Source organism: Epinephelus fuscoguttatus, linkage group LG19, assembly GCF_011397635.1.
Source record: "Epinephelus fuscoguttatus linkage group LG19, E.fuscoguttatus.final_Chr_v1".
Classification (NCBI taxonomy): domain Eukaryota; kingdom Metazoa; phylum Chordata; class Actinopteri; order Perciformes; family Serranidae; genus Epinephelus; species Epinephelus fuscoguttatus.
The window spans coordinates 26,855,633-26,872,456 of NC_064770.1; the positions used below are offsets into that span (position 1 = coordinate 26,855,633).

Sequence of the window (16,824 nt, forward strand, 5' to 3'; positions counted from 1 at the left end):
GAGAAAATTGTCATTCCAGCACCGGAGGGGGTGCAGCAGGCTTTTGTGAGGTTTCTCTTGCTCGCTCTCGCCTGCCACTGCTATTCAAGAGGGTTTCCATTGTGGGCGGCAGTGCTAATTGCAGATGGAGTGGTCTTGGCTAAATATTTAGTGACAGTTTTGAAAGGTTGAAAGATGTAAGGGGTGGGGGAGGTTAGAAGAGTCCCCCTTTTGTTTTGTTTTACCTCATGCCTCGTGAGTGCATAATGTAAGTCTCCAGGCTTTATCGTTCAGCTGTTAACCAAGCCCCAACACCACCAATACCCCCCCACCACCACCACCATCTCCCCAACGCTCCCATCCCCTCCCCCAACCAGCCCTCTTTCAGCGCTTTTCCAGAGAGGGGGAATATTCTCCGTCAGGATAGGAATAGAGCACGATATAAATAAAGCCAGAGGGAGGCAATAGATAGAGGAGAGACCCAGCCAAAGCAGTGTTGGTGGGAGGGACAGAGCATGAGGGGTGAGGAAGGAAGGGAGGGAGGGGAGGAGGGGGGTTGTCTCATGCCGCGCAAGAGCTGTGCAACTTCTTGGCAGCATTTCAAAAATGAGCCTCAGAAGCTTGGCGAGCCGAGCAGACATATTGAAACAAGGATGGTCGCTGCGTCGCACAAAACCTAGCTCTTTACAGGATGGTTGGGAGGCACCTCTCCACAGGTATTTCACCACTGTGTTTCACATCTCCCCTTCTTTCCTCTCCAGCCTCCCTCTTCCCTCTCTCCTCTCTGCCTCTGCTGTGTTGTTTTGGTGGCTTGTATTTACTCTCAGTCTGGATGAGCACTTTCAAACATTAAAGCTGCAGCGACAGTGCATTGCGGGCATGCAGCGTTGGGTTCTTCTGCTTTGCGTTTATTATTGCGAGTGAGACATGCGTGCTGTTAAAGCAGCGACGGTGGAGATACAGGCGGTAGCTCAGAGCCTTTTTGGCTGTAGTTCAGGACTGAGAAAATGGCGGTCCTGCACTTCTCAGTGGAGTGACGCTACAGAACGACAGCACTGTGTGTGTCAGAAACACAGTGCCCTCTTTTTCCCCCCCTGCTCTCTCACTGCCTCCTCTCTCTCCTTCAGTTGCAAGCATTAAAGTAAGCTTGAAAACAGGGGGTGGTACACAAATGCTGTCACTTCGCTCATGTAGTTGTGACAGAGTCAGAGTCTGCATACAAACTAAGCATGCATGTGAGGGTGCATGTAAACAACAAGACCCCGCAGCACAGGGGACAGCAGGAAGGAGGCAGCAGGTTGATCAATGCAGCAGTGATGATCTGCAAATGGGCTTCGTTTGTACCAACACGATACATAGGCACACTGGAACCCCAGCTCGCCTGACTCCACACGAATCTAATAGGAATAAGCCTGAGCATTACTTTGAGTTGTCAGAGCAGATGGAGGCTGATGTGTTGGTGAGGAGACAGGCTGCCCAAGGCTAGTGCGGAGTATTTGTGCTGAGTGTCAAGTAGAGGTCATAACTGCAATGGTTAGGAGGTCAAATGTTACTCAGCTGCATGGCCCCTGTCTTTGATTACATCCTCCAGTGTGGCTCCAAATATGAGAGCTCTTTTAGGGGTAACCTGTTAGGAAGATACAGTGCCTAGCTGTTAGAGCTTCTCTATTTGTATCTGGCAAACGCATCGTTCAGTGTTCTGTTGCGTTCATTTTTAACCATATTCACTAAATATAGACCCTAAAACTTTGTAACTTTTTGTTATTACTAGTGATCTCACTACATTGATGAATGATGAATGATGATGAATAAAAGACATTTCAATCAGTGTTTTTTCACTCTCAGTAATATTTGGTGTCTAGAATTCCATTACAATAATTAAACCTTTTAATTAAATACCAAAAAACAAGCCAATCAGTCATGTGAGACAAGTCCTTTCTAGCTCAATCTATGACTGCCTTATTTAGATATTTTTGAAGTACGACACTGTAACATAATCTGTGAATATTTTATCTTAGTGATATCATTGAGAGCGTTAGTCCCGGCTTGAGTCATAGTAGATTTGAAAACAAATGTATGAAAACTATGTGAGATTGTGTTTGAATAGAGTGCATACATTTTTTATTTATTTTCTAATTAAAGCTCCCTCTGCTGTCATATTAGTCATTCTGTTTGCATTTTCACTGGGGGTGGTATTTATTTTTATTAATAAAGCATCTTGTGAAATCTATGTATGCATAAGTAGACACCTTATATGTTGCCATGGTATTTCAACCTTACTAAGCATATGTGGGCGTGATGACGTACCTCTCTTCTCTCTTGCTCATGCTTATGTCCTGTTCTTTTTCTTTTCTCCCATACAGAACTGCCCCCACAGAGTGGTCAGGGAGCCCAGTATGATAATCCCCTCTGGGGACACCTGCCAGCCAACAGGAGTGCCACAAGTGCTGCATCTTCCACCAATCTCAGTGGCTGGGATCAACTGATCATTGACCAGAAGGACACAGAGGCTTGGCCTTCTATTACCCACAGCCAGAGCCAGGTCCCTCCAGGAGGATGCCCTTTGGACACTGACCCTGGTCGTTCGACCAGCAGCAGCAGCAGCAGTAGTACTAGTAGTAGTTGTAGTACAGTGAGTATGGCCACGGGGGCCAATAGCCAGACAGGCCACTTCCCTGCCAACCACCTTAGCAGCAAGGCCAACAGTGGGCCCAGCCCTGCCAATCATACTGGAACCAGCATGCTCTCCAGCCAGGTTGCAGCCAATCGCAGCTGGGGCTCTGGGCCTGGACCCTCCCATTGCGCCCCTCAGTCCTCAGTGGGGAGTGAAGGGAAGAGTGACAGCCCAGTAGGGGGAGGAGGCAGCAGGGGCTGGGGATCTTCTTCATCATCCTCCACCACCAACTTTAACTTGAACCTAAACCCTAATGCCAACCCGTCTGCCTGGCCCATGCTGGGTCATGATGGGGGTGGCACAGGGGGAGGCAGCTCAGGGGGAGCCAACACCATTTCACCTCCTCAACCTACACCCAACCTCTGCAATCCAACTGGCCCCCCACCAGCCCAGACCAGCACCTGTACCGGAGCCAACACTAACAGCAACTCCTCGGGGATTGGCAGCGCCTGGGGTAGCATAATGGCATCTGACACATCAGAGCCACACCCCTCCCCGTCCACGAATGTGTCTTTCAGTTCAGAACCTCAGAACCTTAAAACTGATGGACCAAATCACACTAATAGGCAGGAACCCCCCAGCCCCATCCGCAACTTGCCTGGCTGGGGTAATGCACCTGTAGGCTTGGGTTCCATGGGCCAGACCCCCACAGGGGGCCCACAGGTCAATGGAGAAGATAGTAGCCCAGTATGGGGTAACAGTGGTGAGTCAAAGGCACCTTCATCTAAGGAGACACCTGGCTGGGACTCTGGCTGGGGCCGTGGAGGAGGTGGAGCAGGAAGCTCTGGGGGCTGGGCTGACCAGTCTGGTGGAAATTGGGGGAAGCAGCGCACTGAAGAGGCCCAGGGAGGCTGGGATACCCCCAGCTCTCCTCCCCAGGATCCACAGGCTAGTCCTTGGAGCAGACCTGTGAGCACAGCTGGTGCAAGTGAAGGGAGCAGTGACAGCATGGAAGGACATCCCCAGCACAGAGAACCATCATCCAGAGATAATCCAGCTCCTCTGCTGCCTGCCCAGGATCTGGATCCCAGAGTGTTGTGCAACACTGGCTGGGGACAGACCCCTGTTCGCCAACACACCTCCTGGGACATGGACGATACTAAATGCAAGAATGATGCAGCTGCTGAATCATGGGGCTCTGGCCCAACCACTCCAAGCGATGCCCAGGGGCCCTCCAACACTAACATGGGCCCCTCTCAGAGGACTGACCCTGGGAGCAAAAATGATGTGCCTGGTTCTCAGGGAGCTTCAGGTTGGGGTGGAAGCATAGCTGCTAATAACCAACCTAGCTCTGGTTGGGGAGAGCCACCCAACAACATTAAGCCTCCAGGTGGCCCTGGTGGCTGGGGGAATCCTCCAGCAGGAGGCCCCACCACCAGTATACCCAAGAATGGGGGTCAGTCCTGGGGGGAGGAGAAGTCAACTGGTTGGGATGATTCTCGCAACAAGGCAACATCCCAGGGCTGGGGAGAGCAACCCAAAGCATCCCACAGCTGGGGCAACAGTGGAGGCAGCAATAATGCAGGGGACTGGAGGGAACCAGAAGACAACAAAAAGAGTTCTACCAACCAAGGGTGGGAGGGAGAAACAGGAGGCTGGAAGGACAACCCACGAGGCTGGGGAATGTCGTCTTCAGGACCTGGGATACCTGCAGCTGGAGGAAGTGGGGGCTGGGGAGAGCCAGTTTGCCAGCGTCCCACTGGCCCTCCTCAAGGTTGGGGGGGCAAGCCTCAGGATGGGCCCAGCAGTAGTAGTGGAGGAGGGGGCATCGGCTCTTGGGCTGGCTCAGGCGCAGTGAAGCAGGGCGGAAACTGGGGTGGCAGTAAGAAGGAGTCCTCAGCTGAGCCTACAGGCTGGGAAGAGCCCTCTCCACCTTCAATCCGACGTAAGATGGAGATAGATGATGGGACGTCAGCTTGGGGTGACCCTGGTACCTACAGCAAGTCAGTCAACCTGTGGGACAGGAACAATCCGGGAATGTCCCAGAATAAAGTTACCACTGGAGGCAATAACCCCCCAGGCCCCAACAACAACCATCCCCACTCTCACAATCACCCCTATCACGGGCCGCCTACACCTTTACAGAACCACACCCAGAATTCCCAAAACCCAGGGCCTACTGGTGGGCCCATGGATCCTGTTGTCCAACACCAGTCTGGGCCATCTCACAACAGGGGTCCCCTGATAGCTCAAGGTAAGAGTCAATTCAGTTTTATCTACATAGCCCAATATCATATTATAATACTTTGATTCTGCACTTTGTTATAGTGCCATGTAGCCCACACCTATCCTGTTAGGCCAAGTTTGAGAGATTCATTTGCTTATAGTATAAACATAAATGAGATTGTGAACATTGAGATTATACAGGTGGTTTGATTTTACATAGTCAAAACACAAGTTAGATTATTTTCACGTTATTTCGTATGTCTCTTTTCTTTTTAACTGTTCTAAGTAAAGGTGTCAAACATGAAAGCTGGTCGTGTAGTTTGCACGCTGCACTGTTAAGCTCCAATCTCTTGATCCACTTAAAGGTAAAATCTTGACCCAGATTGTCCTCTTTGGATTTACATCTAATCAACTATCCAAATGAGTTAAGCAGTGCCAGCCCTTCCACTCCATGAGGCTCCTCACATTTCACAACAACGGACACGTCTGTGTGGGTAACCCTGGCAACCTCTCATGGGTACCCAAAGGAAGCACAAGAATGCTGTTTACAAAGTGCCTCGTGAAAATAGCGATTCACCACAAACAGTTTGAGGAGGATCGGAAGTGTGTGATTATATGGGAGCCACCATCTGTCAGTTGATGAAGGGAGGAGGTGGGGCAAGCCCTTAAGAGCAGAGAGGGGGCTGACGCCCCCTGCTGTCCGTCACTTGACCCTGCACGGCAACTCCACAATTCATTTGTTTCCTAATTTATACCTGACAGTGGTCCCTTTTGTTGGCATAAGAACTGTTGCGCTTATAGTGAGTTAGAAACAAAAATAGATAACTCCTCAATGCCATTCATAACTCATGGCAGACAGTGAGGAAAAATTATTCACTTTGTTCGTCTCCTCACGCTCTCTTTGGAATAGTATAGTGTTTCGGCCAGTCATACTTAAAGGTTGAGTGTTAATTATAATTTTGGAGCAGCCCTTAGGACTTGACCTCTTCCTGGAGAGAGAGCTAAGCTGAGCCTGGCACTGCCACAGGCCTGGAGACAGTGCTGTCTCCCTCGTGCCAAGAGGAACCAGGCTGCGCCAAATCTTAAATGGGTATCTTCTCCCTCTGTCAGCCATCCTGCTAAGCCGAGCCCAGGTTTCTGCCTTCCTGCACGAGAGGCACTTCACACTCCAAAACAGAAGGATAAACGTTGTGATGGTGTTAACCAGAGGCTCAGTCAGATTTAGGGCTCAGTTTATATCAGTAAACAAGTAAAAGAGAATGCAAGAAGTATGTTTCTGTAAGCCTCATTTATATGAATTTCAATTTTAACTAATATATACTTAAATGTAATATTTAATCTAATTTTAAACGTGTAAACAGAAGCGAGACAGGTTGAGTATTTAGTAGAGCTGTTTGGATACCTTTTTTGTGAAATGAATACTATCATTCTTCTATGGCATGACTCAGGTTGAACCCTTATAAGACACGGTGGTGGTGGTGGTGGTGGTGGTGTTAAAATTAGCAACACTAGTGCCACCTGTCGAAACTAAAGCCTTTCATACTGTACATGCCTCTTTAATGGTGGGACTTAATAGTATGAAATATTGCCAAAATGCTGACATTTTGCTAACTGCTACACTATTTACCAAAAATGAGTTCTTTTTCGCCACACTGAAAAAGGAGTTGTCAGTGGCTGCACAGCGCAAGTTACAGTGGTGTAGGAAAACTGCAGTTTTATTTGGGTGTGGATTTATTTGAAAGTTTATTAATAAATTGCGTGGTATCGGTTCAGTGTATTGTTTACGTGCCGATACCCAGTCCAGCATGTTGGTCAGTGTTGGAGGCATTTCTGATACTGATACAATCAGCAAAGAATAATGAAGAAGACTCTTCCTGTCTGGTTGAAGGAGCTGTGATGAGGGCTCTTAGACAAAGTAAATGAATTTGATTTAATCAATCATTAATTCAACATTTGGCATTCAGGACAGTATGAGTATCACAAACTCTCATATTGAGCACAAAGCTATGGTAGCACAAGCCAGCAGAGGCAACTTGACCGATACTTCATACTTTTATCTTTTTTTATTTTATTTTATTTTTTATTTTGTTTAATTTAATTTTTTATTTTATTTTATTTTGCTTGATTTTTTTTAAATTTTGTTTATTTATTTATTTATTTTCCCACTTAAATTTTATTGACAATTTTTGTATAACAGCATGATGAAATAACAAAATAACTGAAAAATAATAAGACCCAACAAAACAAATATTGTTTTGTTTTGTTTTATTTTGACTTATTTTATTTTTTATTTTTGTTTTATTTTTCTTATTTTTTTTTTCTTTTTTCTTGATTTTATTTTATTTTACTTTATTTTGTGTTACGTTATGTCATGTTATTTTATTTTTGACAAACGCTTGGCCAGTTAATTTAGCACACCAGTAACAAAGTACCATGAGGTTGGTGAAGTGGCATGTGAAAAGGGAGCTGATTTCTAGACCGCTGTTTGCCTCATTGCCTCTGATATTTCTAGAAAATGCAGACAATGGCCATTTAAAAAATGTTTGTTGTTGTTTGTTGTAATAATATCTATTTTACAATATGTCTTTTTGCCTCCTTATGAGAAAATCTAAAAAACAAAGTCAAATGAGACAGTATTTTGGAGGTAATATTATCTTATGATCGTATCCAAAGCACAATTCCTTTTAGATTTTGTTGGTGTTTGTGCTGTGAAGTATTTTTATTGACAGGCCCTTGTCCTTGTGTGTCCTCCAGGTTGGGGAGAGATACCCAGCTCCCACACAAAATCAGAGAGCTCTTGGGGGGAAGCTGCACCCGCTCCGGTCAGCGTCGACAACGGGACGTCAGCCTGGGGCAAATCCACTGGGAGCTGTGGGGGCTGGGGAGACAGCAACCCGGACAGCTATGGCAGGGGCAACCCGACGATGACATCTGCATCTTGCAAACCTGGTAAATAGCTGTTTGTTTTTTCAAATTTCCCAAATGTGTGTAGCCTCTTAATGATTCAACATGTGTGCTTCCCTGCAAATGGACATCAAGGACATCAGTGTGTTAAAGAGCGAGAGTAGTGGAAACTGTAACCTCAAATCCACACTGACCCCTAGTGGCTGCCTAGTATTGTAAAGCATAGATATTACTTTATATATTAATGTGCAACATGTCAACAAGTTCTCAGTTATTTTCCCAGGTTTGTATTTTGTCAGTTTCATTTTCCTTCATCAAAGATTTGCCTTAACTCTAATATACATTGTAGAAACTTAAATCTCACAAGCAAGATGACAACTGCCTGAATCTCTGTTGTGTGTTTTCAAGCCCCCAAACCTATGCAAGACGGATGGGGAGGTGGAGGTGAAGAGCTGAACCTGTCGGGGGGTCAGTGGGATGCTGAGGAAGGAGACATGTGGAACAATGCTGCCTCCCAGGAGAGCAACTCCTCCTGTAACTCTTGGGGCAATGCATCCAAAAAGGGCCCACAAAAGGTATGATGCAGAGCTGTTGTATATTAGAAACAATTTGACATTTTCATAGTAAGGTAATGTTAAGATAGTGTGGCAATAATAATTTTCTGTCATCAGCTCTCCCAGGGAAAGGTCCCAGGGAAGCAAGAAGACGCCTGGATCATGAATCGTCTCATCAAACAGCTGACGGACATGGGCTTCCCTGTGAGTTGAAGTGACACTAAACTGCTGCACTGTTGGTCCTCGGCTCTGGGAAATGACACAGTTATATTTTTGTTATTAATGTATTTCTCTTTACCTTCAATTGATGATGGTTGTTACAATTTACTATTGAGCGTTTCCCCTTTTAAGGGTGGAGAAATTGAAATGAGCATGTAAAGCCTCAAAGAGTGCGTGTGAATTGATACCAATAACCCATTTATGAGGCTTATAGCGGTTATGAACTTATTCAGGATATGGTGTTTACATGAGCACAGAGAAACGAGGTTATTCATATTTCACCTGCTCATGAAAAAAACTAGTAACCCGGTTACTGATTACTGCATCTGTTTTCGCCTCTCTTGTAACGCTGCCCTCCACACCAGCGTCAGCCTTTCACCGTTACTACCACTGCATATAGCACAGGGGAGTAGTGGACACATATCTTCGTCCACCCTTAGAATTATGGTTATTAAGCCTGCAGCTGTTGCTTGATTAATTTATTTGGCAGACAACAGAAAATTATACAGCATCTTCTGATGATCAGTTCATCATTTTGAGTCACTTTTCTAAGAAACAATTACCTAAAGTTTCTGGTTTTGCTGGTCAGAGTAAACTAGACATTTGAAGACAGGACCCTGCGGTCTGGTGAATTGTGACAGGCATTTTTCACAATTTTCAGACATTTTATAGATCAAATGATTAATTATTAATCTACAGATTGGACTATTTGTTGACATTTGTAACATGAGTCATGAACAGGGAAGTTTGAAGTTTGCTCATACCCTACTCTTTGGCATTGATTTGGTTCTGTATTACTGATGCTCTCTGGTTTATTCTGCAGAGGGATCCAGCAGAGGAGGCTCTGAAGAGCAACAACATGAGCCTGGACCAGGCCATGAGTGCCCTGCTGGAGAAGAAGACCGAGCTGGACAAGCGGGGGATGGGGATAGCCGGCCACGACTACAACAACGGGCTCATCAACAAGCCCATGAGCTGCCCTCGGCCTCCGCTTCTTTCCAAAGACCCCTCAGCAGACCCCCGCTTGCCCTTCATGGATAAGGTAACCTGTGTTTTTGAGTAAAAATATGCTGTGTATGAAATAGTTAATGTTGGTAGGAAATATTTAACTGGAGAGTTTGAATGGTGGCCCTGAGAAAAGTTGTTGAAAAACAGAGGATCCAAGTTAAATGTGAGAGAGGAAGCAACCTTAAATTTGTCCTTATCTTCTTAAGTATCATTACCATGTTGTTGTCTGGTGAGTAGGCATGTCACGGTAACAGAAATGTGGTCGTATCTGTGAAATTCCACGATTCTCATGATCCAATTTGGCACCAGGGTAAAAAACAAAAACAAAACAATAAATACCATGAATTTAAACATAAACGTTCCTTCGTTAAAAATATTTAAATTGAAGTATTAGTCTATGTGGGATCATGATATTTTGCTGACAAAGAAACAAATTGATTTAAAGCCTACAGTATATTGTTAACATGTTTCTACCTTGTTGTTGTTGTTGTTGTTCAGCACTTAAACATGTGAGATGTTACAGTTGGTCTTTGTGGTAAGCCAGTGGTCCCTCCCCTCCTCCACTGTGATCGGGTAATATTTGAGTGTGACAAGCACAGCGTTTACCCAAAGTTTAACATTTTTCAACTCTCTCAGAAAAAAAACCTCAGAACATCCAAAATGCTCAGCGCAGAACAGATGATCAGTGCCTCGTCCTGCTGCTAATGGTTGTAGTGTAGTGTAAATTCACGGCACTCACATTTCAGAGAATTAAAATACTACTCTGGCCTCAGATAAAAACCACTTCTCTTTTCAACCAGTCAAGGCGAAGCTGTGGCTGCAGCTGCCCTTGTTGTAGTTTCAGGTGTTGATGTTGTTCCTCCGTGCTGGGAGGCCTCTTCTTCTTCTTCTTCTTCTTCTTCTTCTTCTTCTTCTTCTTCTTTTGGCATTTAAAGGCAGACTAGAATATTTGTAGGTGTATATGCTGCCCCATCAGCTCCTGAAGAATTGCATCACCAGTACCTATGATACAGGGGAAAAACACTTTTTTTTTCTAGAAAATTGGCACCAACTTAATCCTGAAGTATCGCCTCTCACGACATCCCTACTGGTGAGGGGGGATGCTCTTTATGCTCAGGAAATGCCAAATCAAAACAAATCCGCACAGTCTAAACCAGTCCCACCCCCTCTAACTCTACATGTTGCAAAAGCCAACATTGTTTTGGACATCATACATGACTTTTCTTGCATTTTCATTTTGTGACACCGTCTAAGTTTGTCTGTTGCAACATTGAGTAAAATATGTAAGACATTTCAAACCCATGAATGTGGATAATGATTCCAAGTCTTTCTATGGACCTGCTGGTACTCTGTGACCTTGTCAAGCTCACAGTGTTGGGACAGATGCTCAGAAACTGATAAGGAAAATGTATAACATGTTTGACTGAAGCAGAAGCTGACCGTCTCCCTTGACTCTTCCTCTGTCCAGCAGATGCAGGGTGGAATGTTTGGCGGTGCTGGAGCAGCACAAGCCCGGGCCATGCAGCAGCCGCAGCCGCCTCCTCAGCCGCCAGTGCCGCCTCTCAGTTCCTCTCAGCCTAGTCTACGTGCTCAAGTGCCTCAGTTTCTCTCCCCTCAGGTATATATATATACATGAGCACACACATACATGGCCCATATTTCTCACTTACTATATAATGTATGCATGATAAATATTTTACATTCAGATTAGAGTCTTTAAAAACATCTCCACCCTGAGTTTCTCATTTATTATGAATCAGTTTAGACCTCTTCAGACTTGACCTTAATGCTGCATTTCAGTATGGAACTTCATGATTTCATGTGTATGTGTGTATGCACCAACCACATGCTCTGTTTTACATTTTAATTGTATTAAATCATTGTGTTTTAATGTGTTAATGCTTTTTTCCTTCAGGTTCAAGCACAGCTCTTACAGTTTGCAGCAAAAAACATTGGTCTGAATCCTGCACTTTTAACCTCACCAATAAACCCTCAACATATGACCCTTCTGAATCAACTTTACCAGCTGCAACTGGTGAGTCTCATTCAGCCTCATCTGCCCTCAGTTTTATGAGATACATTAGTTGTAATTGCCTGCAGCAGGCGCGCATGGCAAATATCCACAAAGACCAAGTGCATGCTGAGCATTTTTAATTGGACTGTGAATTTATTACTTCAGTGTTTTTGGTACATGTACATTAAGCCATATTATTACTGTTGAGTTATAACTGGATATAAAGACACAGTGACATCTTTTGACATTGAAACCTCACTTCTGTCTGACACACAGGCGTACCAGCGTTTACAAATTCAGCAGCAAATGTTGCAGGCGCAGCGCAACGTTTCTGGCCCCATTCGACAACAAGAGCAGCAAGTAAGTTTCCCTCTTAACCTGAAGTTTTCTCTTCTCTCCTGCAAAATTCACTGAGTTATAGTTATTTTACCTAAATAAAGCTGCTTGTGATGTGAAAACTGTCCAGGCCATTATAAAATCCTAAACATGTCTCTATTGTGATCTTTTCCCAGGTTGCACGTACAATCAATAACATGCAGCAGCAGATCCAACAGCACCAGCGTCAGCTGGCCCAGGCCCTGCTGATGAAGCAGCAGCAACAGCAACCGCCCCCTTCCCACTCGGGCCTGCATCCTGGCGGGGCCAAATCCACCCTGGATTCATTTCCAGGTCACCCCCAGGCTCCAGGCCTCCCTGACCTGCAGACCAAAGAGCCGCAGTCATCGCCCAACACCTACAGCCCCTACACTCTCTGTGAGTGGTGCTAACCTGCTCTTTGAATGTCGAATAAGTAACGCTGCACTGAACCTGGTGGGCTTTTGTCGTAACACATCTCTGTCTCCTCAGCTGGACTGAATCCAAACATGAATGTAAACTGCATGGAGGTGGGAGGTCTGTCTATGAAGGAACCTCCACAGCCTCAATCACGTCTGTCGCAGTGGACACATCCCAACTCCATTGAAAGCCTCTCTGGAGGCTCCTCTCCTCTAGAGCCCAACATGGGCAAGCATGGTGAGAAAGGAAAGGGCGTCCTGCATACTTAGAAACGAAAAGTCCCCACCTGACTCAAAGGTTATATTTATCTTGTTTCCTGTTTTTACATTGAACCCCTTTCACACCAAGGACCAGATGCAGACTCTTTCATTGTTTACTTGGTTGGGGGGAAAAAAATCCCAAATATTTCCCACATTTCACTGATGTCTACTTCCGCACGTTCATAAACGTTTAATTTCACTTCTTTCAGGTGCCAACCTGGGCCCCCCCGGTAAGCCCCCTCAGCTGGAGGACTCTTACAGCCCCTACAACCTGATGTCCAGCTCAGAGTCTCCTACCAGCCCCCTGGTCCCCCCAGACAGCTGGGGACAGGGCAAGAGCAGCAGCGACAAGATGGCCAATGGGACCAATATCAACTGGCCACCAGGTGAGGAACACTTGAAGTTGTCTCTGTGGATGGGTAATCCTGATTTGGGTACAGCCCTAGATGTGGCTACCGTGACATCACCCACTGGTATGTGTAGAGTTTTGGCATTTTGGCCGTCGCCATCTTAGGTTTTTTGGAGCCTCAATAAAAATGGAAATGAGTGTGTTATATAAAGATTCAGGTGACCAGCTGGTTGGTAGCAGCCAGTTAATACAGATATTAGATAATTAATAGGTCATGTTTTAATTTTGTTGTTTTGATTTTCAGAGTTCTGCCCCGGTGTGCCCTGGAAGGGCCTCCAGAATATTGACCCTGAGACCGACCCCAACGTGACCCCCGGCAGTGTCCCCAGCGGGCCCACTATCAACACCAACATCCAAGATGTCAACCGCTACCTGCTGCGGGACAGGAGCGGAGGTGAGCGCAGGGTTAAATAGAGATGTCTCAGTAAGATACTTCATGAAATATTTTTGTGTATTGGTCCTGAATTATGTGAAGTTTGATAGAACAAGCTGTGTCCCCGTGTGTTTTGTACAAAATTGTCTGATAGTATCATGCAACTGCTGCCACCAGAGAGCATGCTTCTTATTCTTTTGTTTTTCATTTTCCTACTTTTAACTGTTTCTATAATCATTGTCATTTACCAGTTTATACTCTTCTCTTCTTTAAGCGTACTGTCATCATTTGTAGTGCATTTTTCCTTTACTCCATTTTCTCTTTCTATTTTTTCCTTATTTGTTTGTGTTTGTCTATTTGTTTGTGTTGATGGCATCGGCTTAGGCTCCTCTCCCACTTCATCTCAGAACGAGGCTCTGCCTCCGTCCAGTGATTGGCCAGTCAGTGCCTACACTAGCTCGTTCAGTCTGTCGTCCCCGGAGACGGACGATGCAGGTACATGGTTTATCCATAACCTTCTCCTCCCCACATTGCAGTGGCTGAATCACTGCAAATCGACATTATGCTCTCCCTCCTGTTAGTGTAACAACCAGGGCTGCAACTGCTCACTGGAGAACCACGTCTCTCCTGTCCACTCAAGCTCCTGATTAGATATGATCCTCTTTAAGCTTCTCCCTGTCCACTTTGTGGTGTTATTGTATCTAGTGTATGTCCTTCCTCCTTGTGTGTGGCATGGGAAGTGCTGTCCTTTGGATAATATGAAACTTTTCTGATCATATCGCTCTGCAGGACTCTTTCCTGTGGGAGCAGCAGTCCTTCGGTCACTTGATCCCGCAGACCAACCTTTCCCTCACTCTTTTCCACCCAGGTAAACTGTCAGAGATGAAATCTACTTGGTCTCCAGGCCCCATTTCTCACAGCCAGGCCTCTCTGTCCCACGAGCTGTGGAAGGTCCCCCAGGGCCCCCGGAGCAGTACCACGGCCCCTTCCCGACCCCCACCTGGCCTCACCAACACCAAGCCTTCAACCTGGGGTGGCAGCTCCTTAGGTCTGGCCCAGGGCTGGAGCAGCTCTTACACCACAGGTAGGCTGATAGTGAAATATATAAAAGCCAGGCATCAGTGTTTGTAATGCTTCTCTCTGCTGTTGTTTCCTCCTGAAAGCACATTATCAGTCAAAGAAATTCAAGCAAATATTTCAGGGTTAAATAAAACAATCAAACTGGCCAAGCTGTAACTCTGTTAGGAATAGTTGAACCATTTGGCTCCAAAACATGTTGACATGTTTTTGTCCTTCATGTGAAAATATCTGACTTAAAAAATTGATATAAAAACAGTTGAGCCACAAAGCTTAAGACGTTTCTTTCTGTTGTAAAATGCGAGTTAAGTAAAGGTCAGATTATGGAGCCATATTGTGTTAGTATGTGTACGGTTGTAAAGTTCACAGTGTGAGCGTACTCATAAGTACAAGCTGCACTTTGATGTGGCATACAACCACAGGCCAATTCTGAAGGTACATAGTGAACAGGATTGACAACGACTGAAAAAGATCTTGTCGTGGTTAAGCAGGTGTCAACTGTCACTGGGTGGAAATTGACACCACCCACTCAGTGTTTGTAACTGATTTTGGTTTCTTATAAGCTTGTTCAGTGTTGGCATCTTTGTGTTTCTCTCTTGTACACAGCAGGTACCACATGGAGTACAGACAGTTCCACCAGGACCAGTAGCTGGCTGGTTCTGAGGAACCTCACTCCACAGGTACCAGTTTACAATCAACTTCTTCCTCTTAGCCTTTGAAAGAATACTTCACCCACAGAATCATCATTTGTATATCAACTACTCACTACATGTTAGGTTGAATTTGTGAGGAAAACTTTGCTTTACCTCACTTCATCAAGAATGTTTGCTGTTGGATTGAGACCAGTGTTTCCCCAAGGATTTTTTTCCAGAACCAGTGCTGAAGTTCCACTAGAAGATTTCTGGCATGTCCCCTGTCATGCAAAGGGCTTTCAACACATATTTGTACACAGTTGTAGATGTCGAATTACTTTCAATGAAATGCTTCCCATGCAGTTACAATCACTCCTGTATGTGGAGGCAGAACATCTAGTGTTTCAGTCAATATAGTAACTCTGACATTGCTCCTGAAAACAATGGATAACTGTTAACAGCTACCCTCATTAAAATTGTATCCAAGTAGCTCGAGGTTTTTAAGTAAACGACACTGTAGCGAACCCCAGGCCAGAGAAGGGTGAAACGTACTGATGTTTCCAAAAGTCTTTAATTATGTTCAGCCATCAAGAAACAAGAGCTTGATATTGCAGAGTAAAATTACTCTTCTCCCCTCCTTTGTCCTCAAACTTTTCTGCCTCTATATCCTGTTTCGGCTCGGAGAAGCCGTCAAAATAAAAGCCCCATAGGATCAAAGAAAAAGGGACCGCCAGAATTAAGGCTGACAGGAAGTATTTTCAACCTTAGCTTCAACCTTATTCACTTAGTTTGCCTTTTGAAGTCATTTGCAGACATCAAAACCCCAAAGTGTTACAACCGCCCCCGGTCTCACCTAATCAACCCTGCGCTTCAGAGAAAAGACGACTCAAATCCTGGAGACAAAGAGCTGGTATACATAAAGATGTCGTGAATGTAAATACTGTCAGGTGCAGTGGAGTGTATCGCAGCCGCTACAGAAGCTTTCAGTGCAGTGTGTGTGTGTGTGTCACAAGCAAGGAAAGAGAGACGGTGTGTCTGCACTCAGGACAGGCAGGTGAGCTGGATGTCAGGTTAGCAGTGAACCATGAATGTAACAGTGAATGTTCAGTGTGAGCTACAGTTTGTCAGAACTGCCAGACCAGTGGCGCTATTTTAGTGGCTCGTAGAGAAATTGTTTCACATGTTTTGCATCATCTTATCAGACAAAACAACAGAACAAATATCCTCCACTAATGATCAGTGGCTGATTGATTGGAGCACCCTGACTTATAAGCTTCACTTATCCCTGGCTCTGGTTGCTTCAAATAGAGATAGCTATTTAATTGTGTATGGAGACATCTTTATGTTTTAGAAATACATACAGGGGAAACACTTGAGGCATGTGAGACAAATGTTTTCCTCACAAATTGAAGGCAATATGAGATGAGGCCTCGATATACAAATGATTATTTTATGGGTGAAGTATTCCTTTAAGCATTTAGGCCTCACAGAGAGTTAACTGTGTCTGTCCACTAATGGTCTCCCTCTGTCTGTGTGCCTGTTTACGTCCTAGATTGATGGTTCGACTCTGCGTACACTGTGCATGCAACACGGCCCCCTCATCACATTCCACCTCAACCTGACGCAGGGCAACGCTGTGGTGCGCTACAGCTCCAAGGACGAAGCTGCCAAGGCTCAGAAGTCCCTGCACATGTACGCCTCTGAATGACCCACCTCAAGGTGTTTGGCTCAGTTGATCTGTAGGAAGTTTTAACCATTACTCATGTGTCATTCTTCTCTCA

The 16,824-nt window shown here is 45.2% G+C and overlaps 1 protein-coding gene across 6 annotated transcripts in view; it reads left to right on the top strand.

Moving 5' to 3' along the window:
* tnrc6c1 (trinucleotide repeat containing adaptor 6C1) overlaps nt 1–16,824 on the top strand; it is a 59,815-nt gene that overhangs the window by 36,203 nt on the left and 6,788 nt on the right. The window contains exons 1-17 of one of the 6 annotated variants that reach the window (XM_049560443.1): nt 556–695; nt 2,343–4,847; nt 7,574–7,768; nt 8,132–8,298; nt 8,395–8,481; nt 9,320–9,538; nt 10,973–11,122; nt 11,420–11,539; nt 11,795–11,878; nt 12,031–12,271; nt 12,365–12,529; nt 12,762–12,938; nt 13,206–13,355; nt 13,719–13,829; nt 14,203–14,418; nt 15,018–15,091; nt 16,596–16,735. In XM_049560443.1, coding sequence (XP_049416400.1) covers nt 671–695; nt 2,343–4,847; nt 7,574–7,768; nt 8,132–8,298; nt 8,395–8,481; nt 9,320–9,538; nt 10,973–11,122; nt 11,420–11,539; nt 11,795–11,878; nt 12,031–12,271; nt 12,365–12,529; nt 12,762–12,938; nt 13,206–13,355; nt 13,719–13,829; nt 14,203–14,418; nt 15,018–15,091; nt 16,596–16,735 — 4,826 coding nt within the window. In that variant the 5' untranslated portion in view covers nt 556–670. Of the gene's footprint in view, nt 1–555; nt 696–2,342; nt 4,848–7,573; nt 7,769–8,131; nt 8,299–8,394; nt 8,482–9,319; nt 9,539–10,972; nt 11,123–11,419; nt 11,540–11,794; nt 11,879–12,030; nt 12,272–12,364; nt 12,530–12,761; nt 12,939–13,205; nt 13,356–13,718; nt 13,830–14,202; nt 14,419–15,017; nt 15,092–16,595; nt 16,736–16,824 lie in introns of those variants that run through there. The other 5 variants (XM_049560438.1, XM_049560439.1, XM_049560442.1 and 2 more) reach the window with 5 other exon arrangements.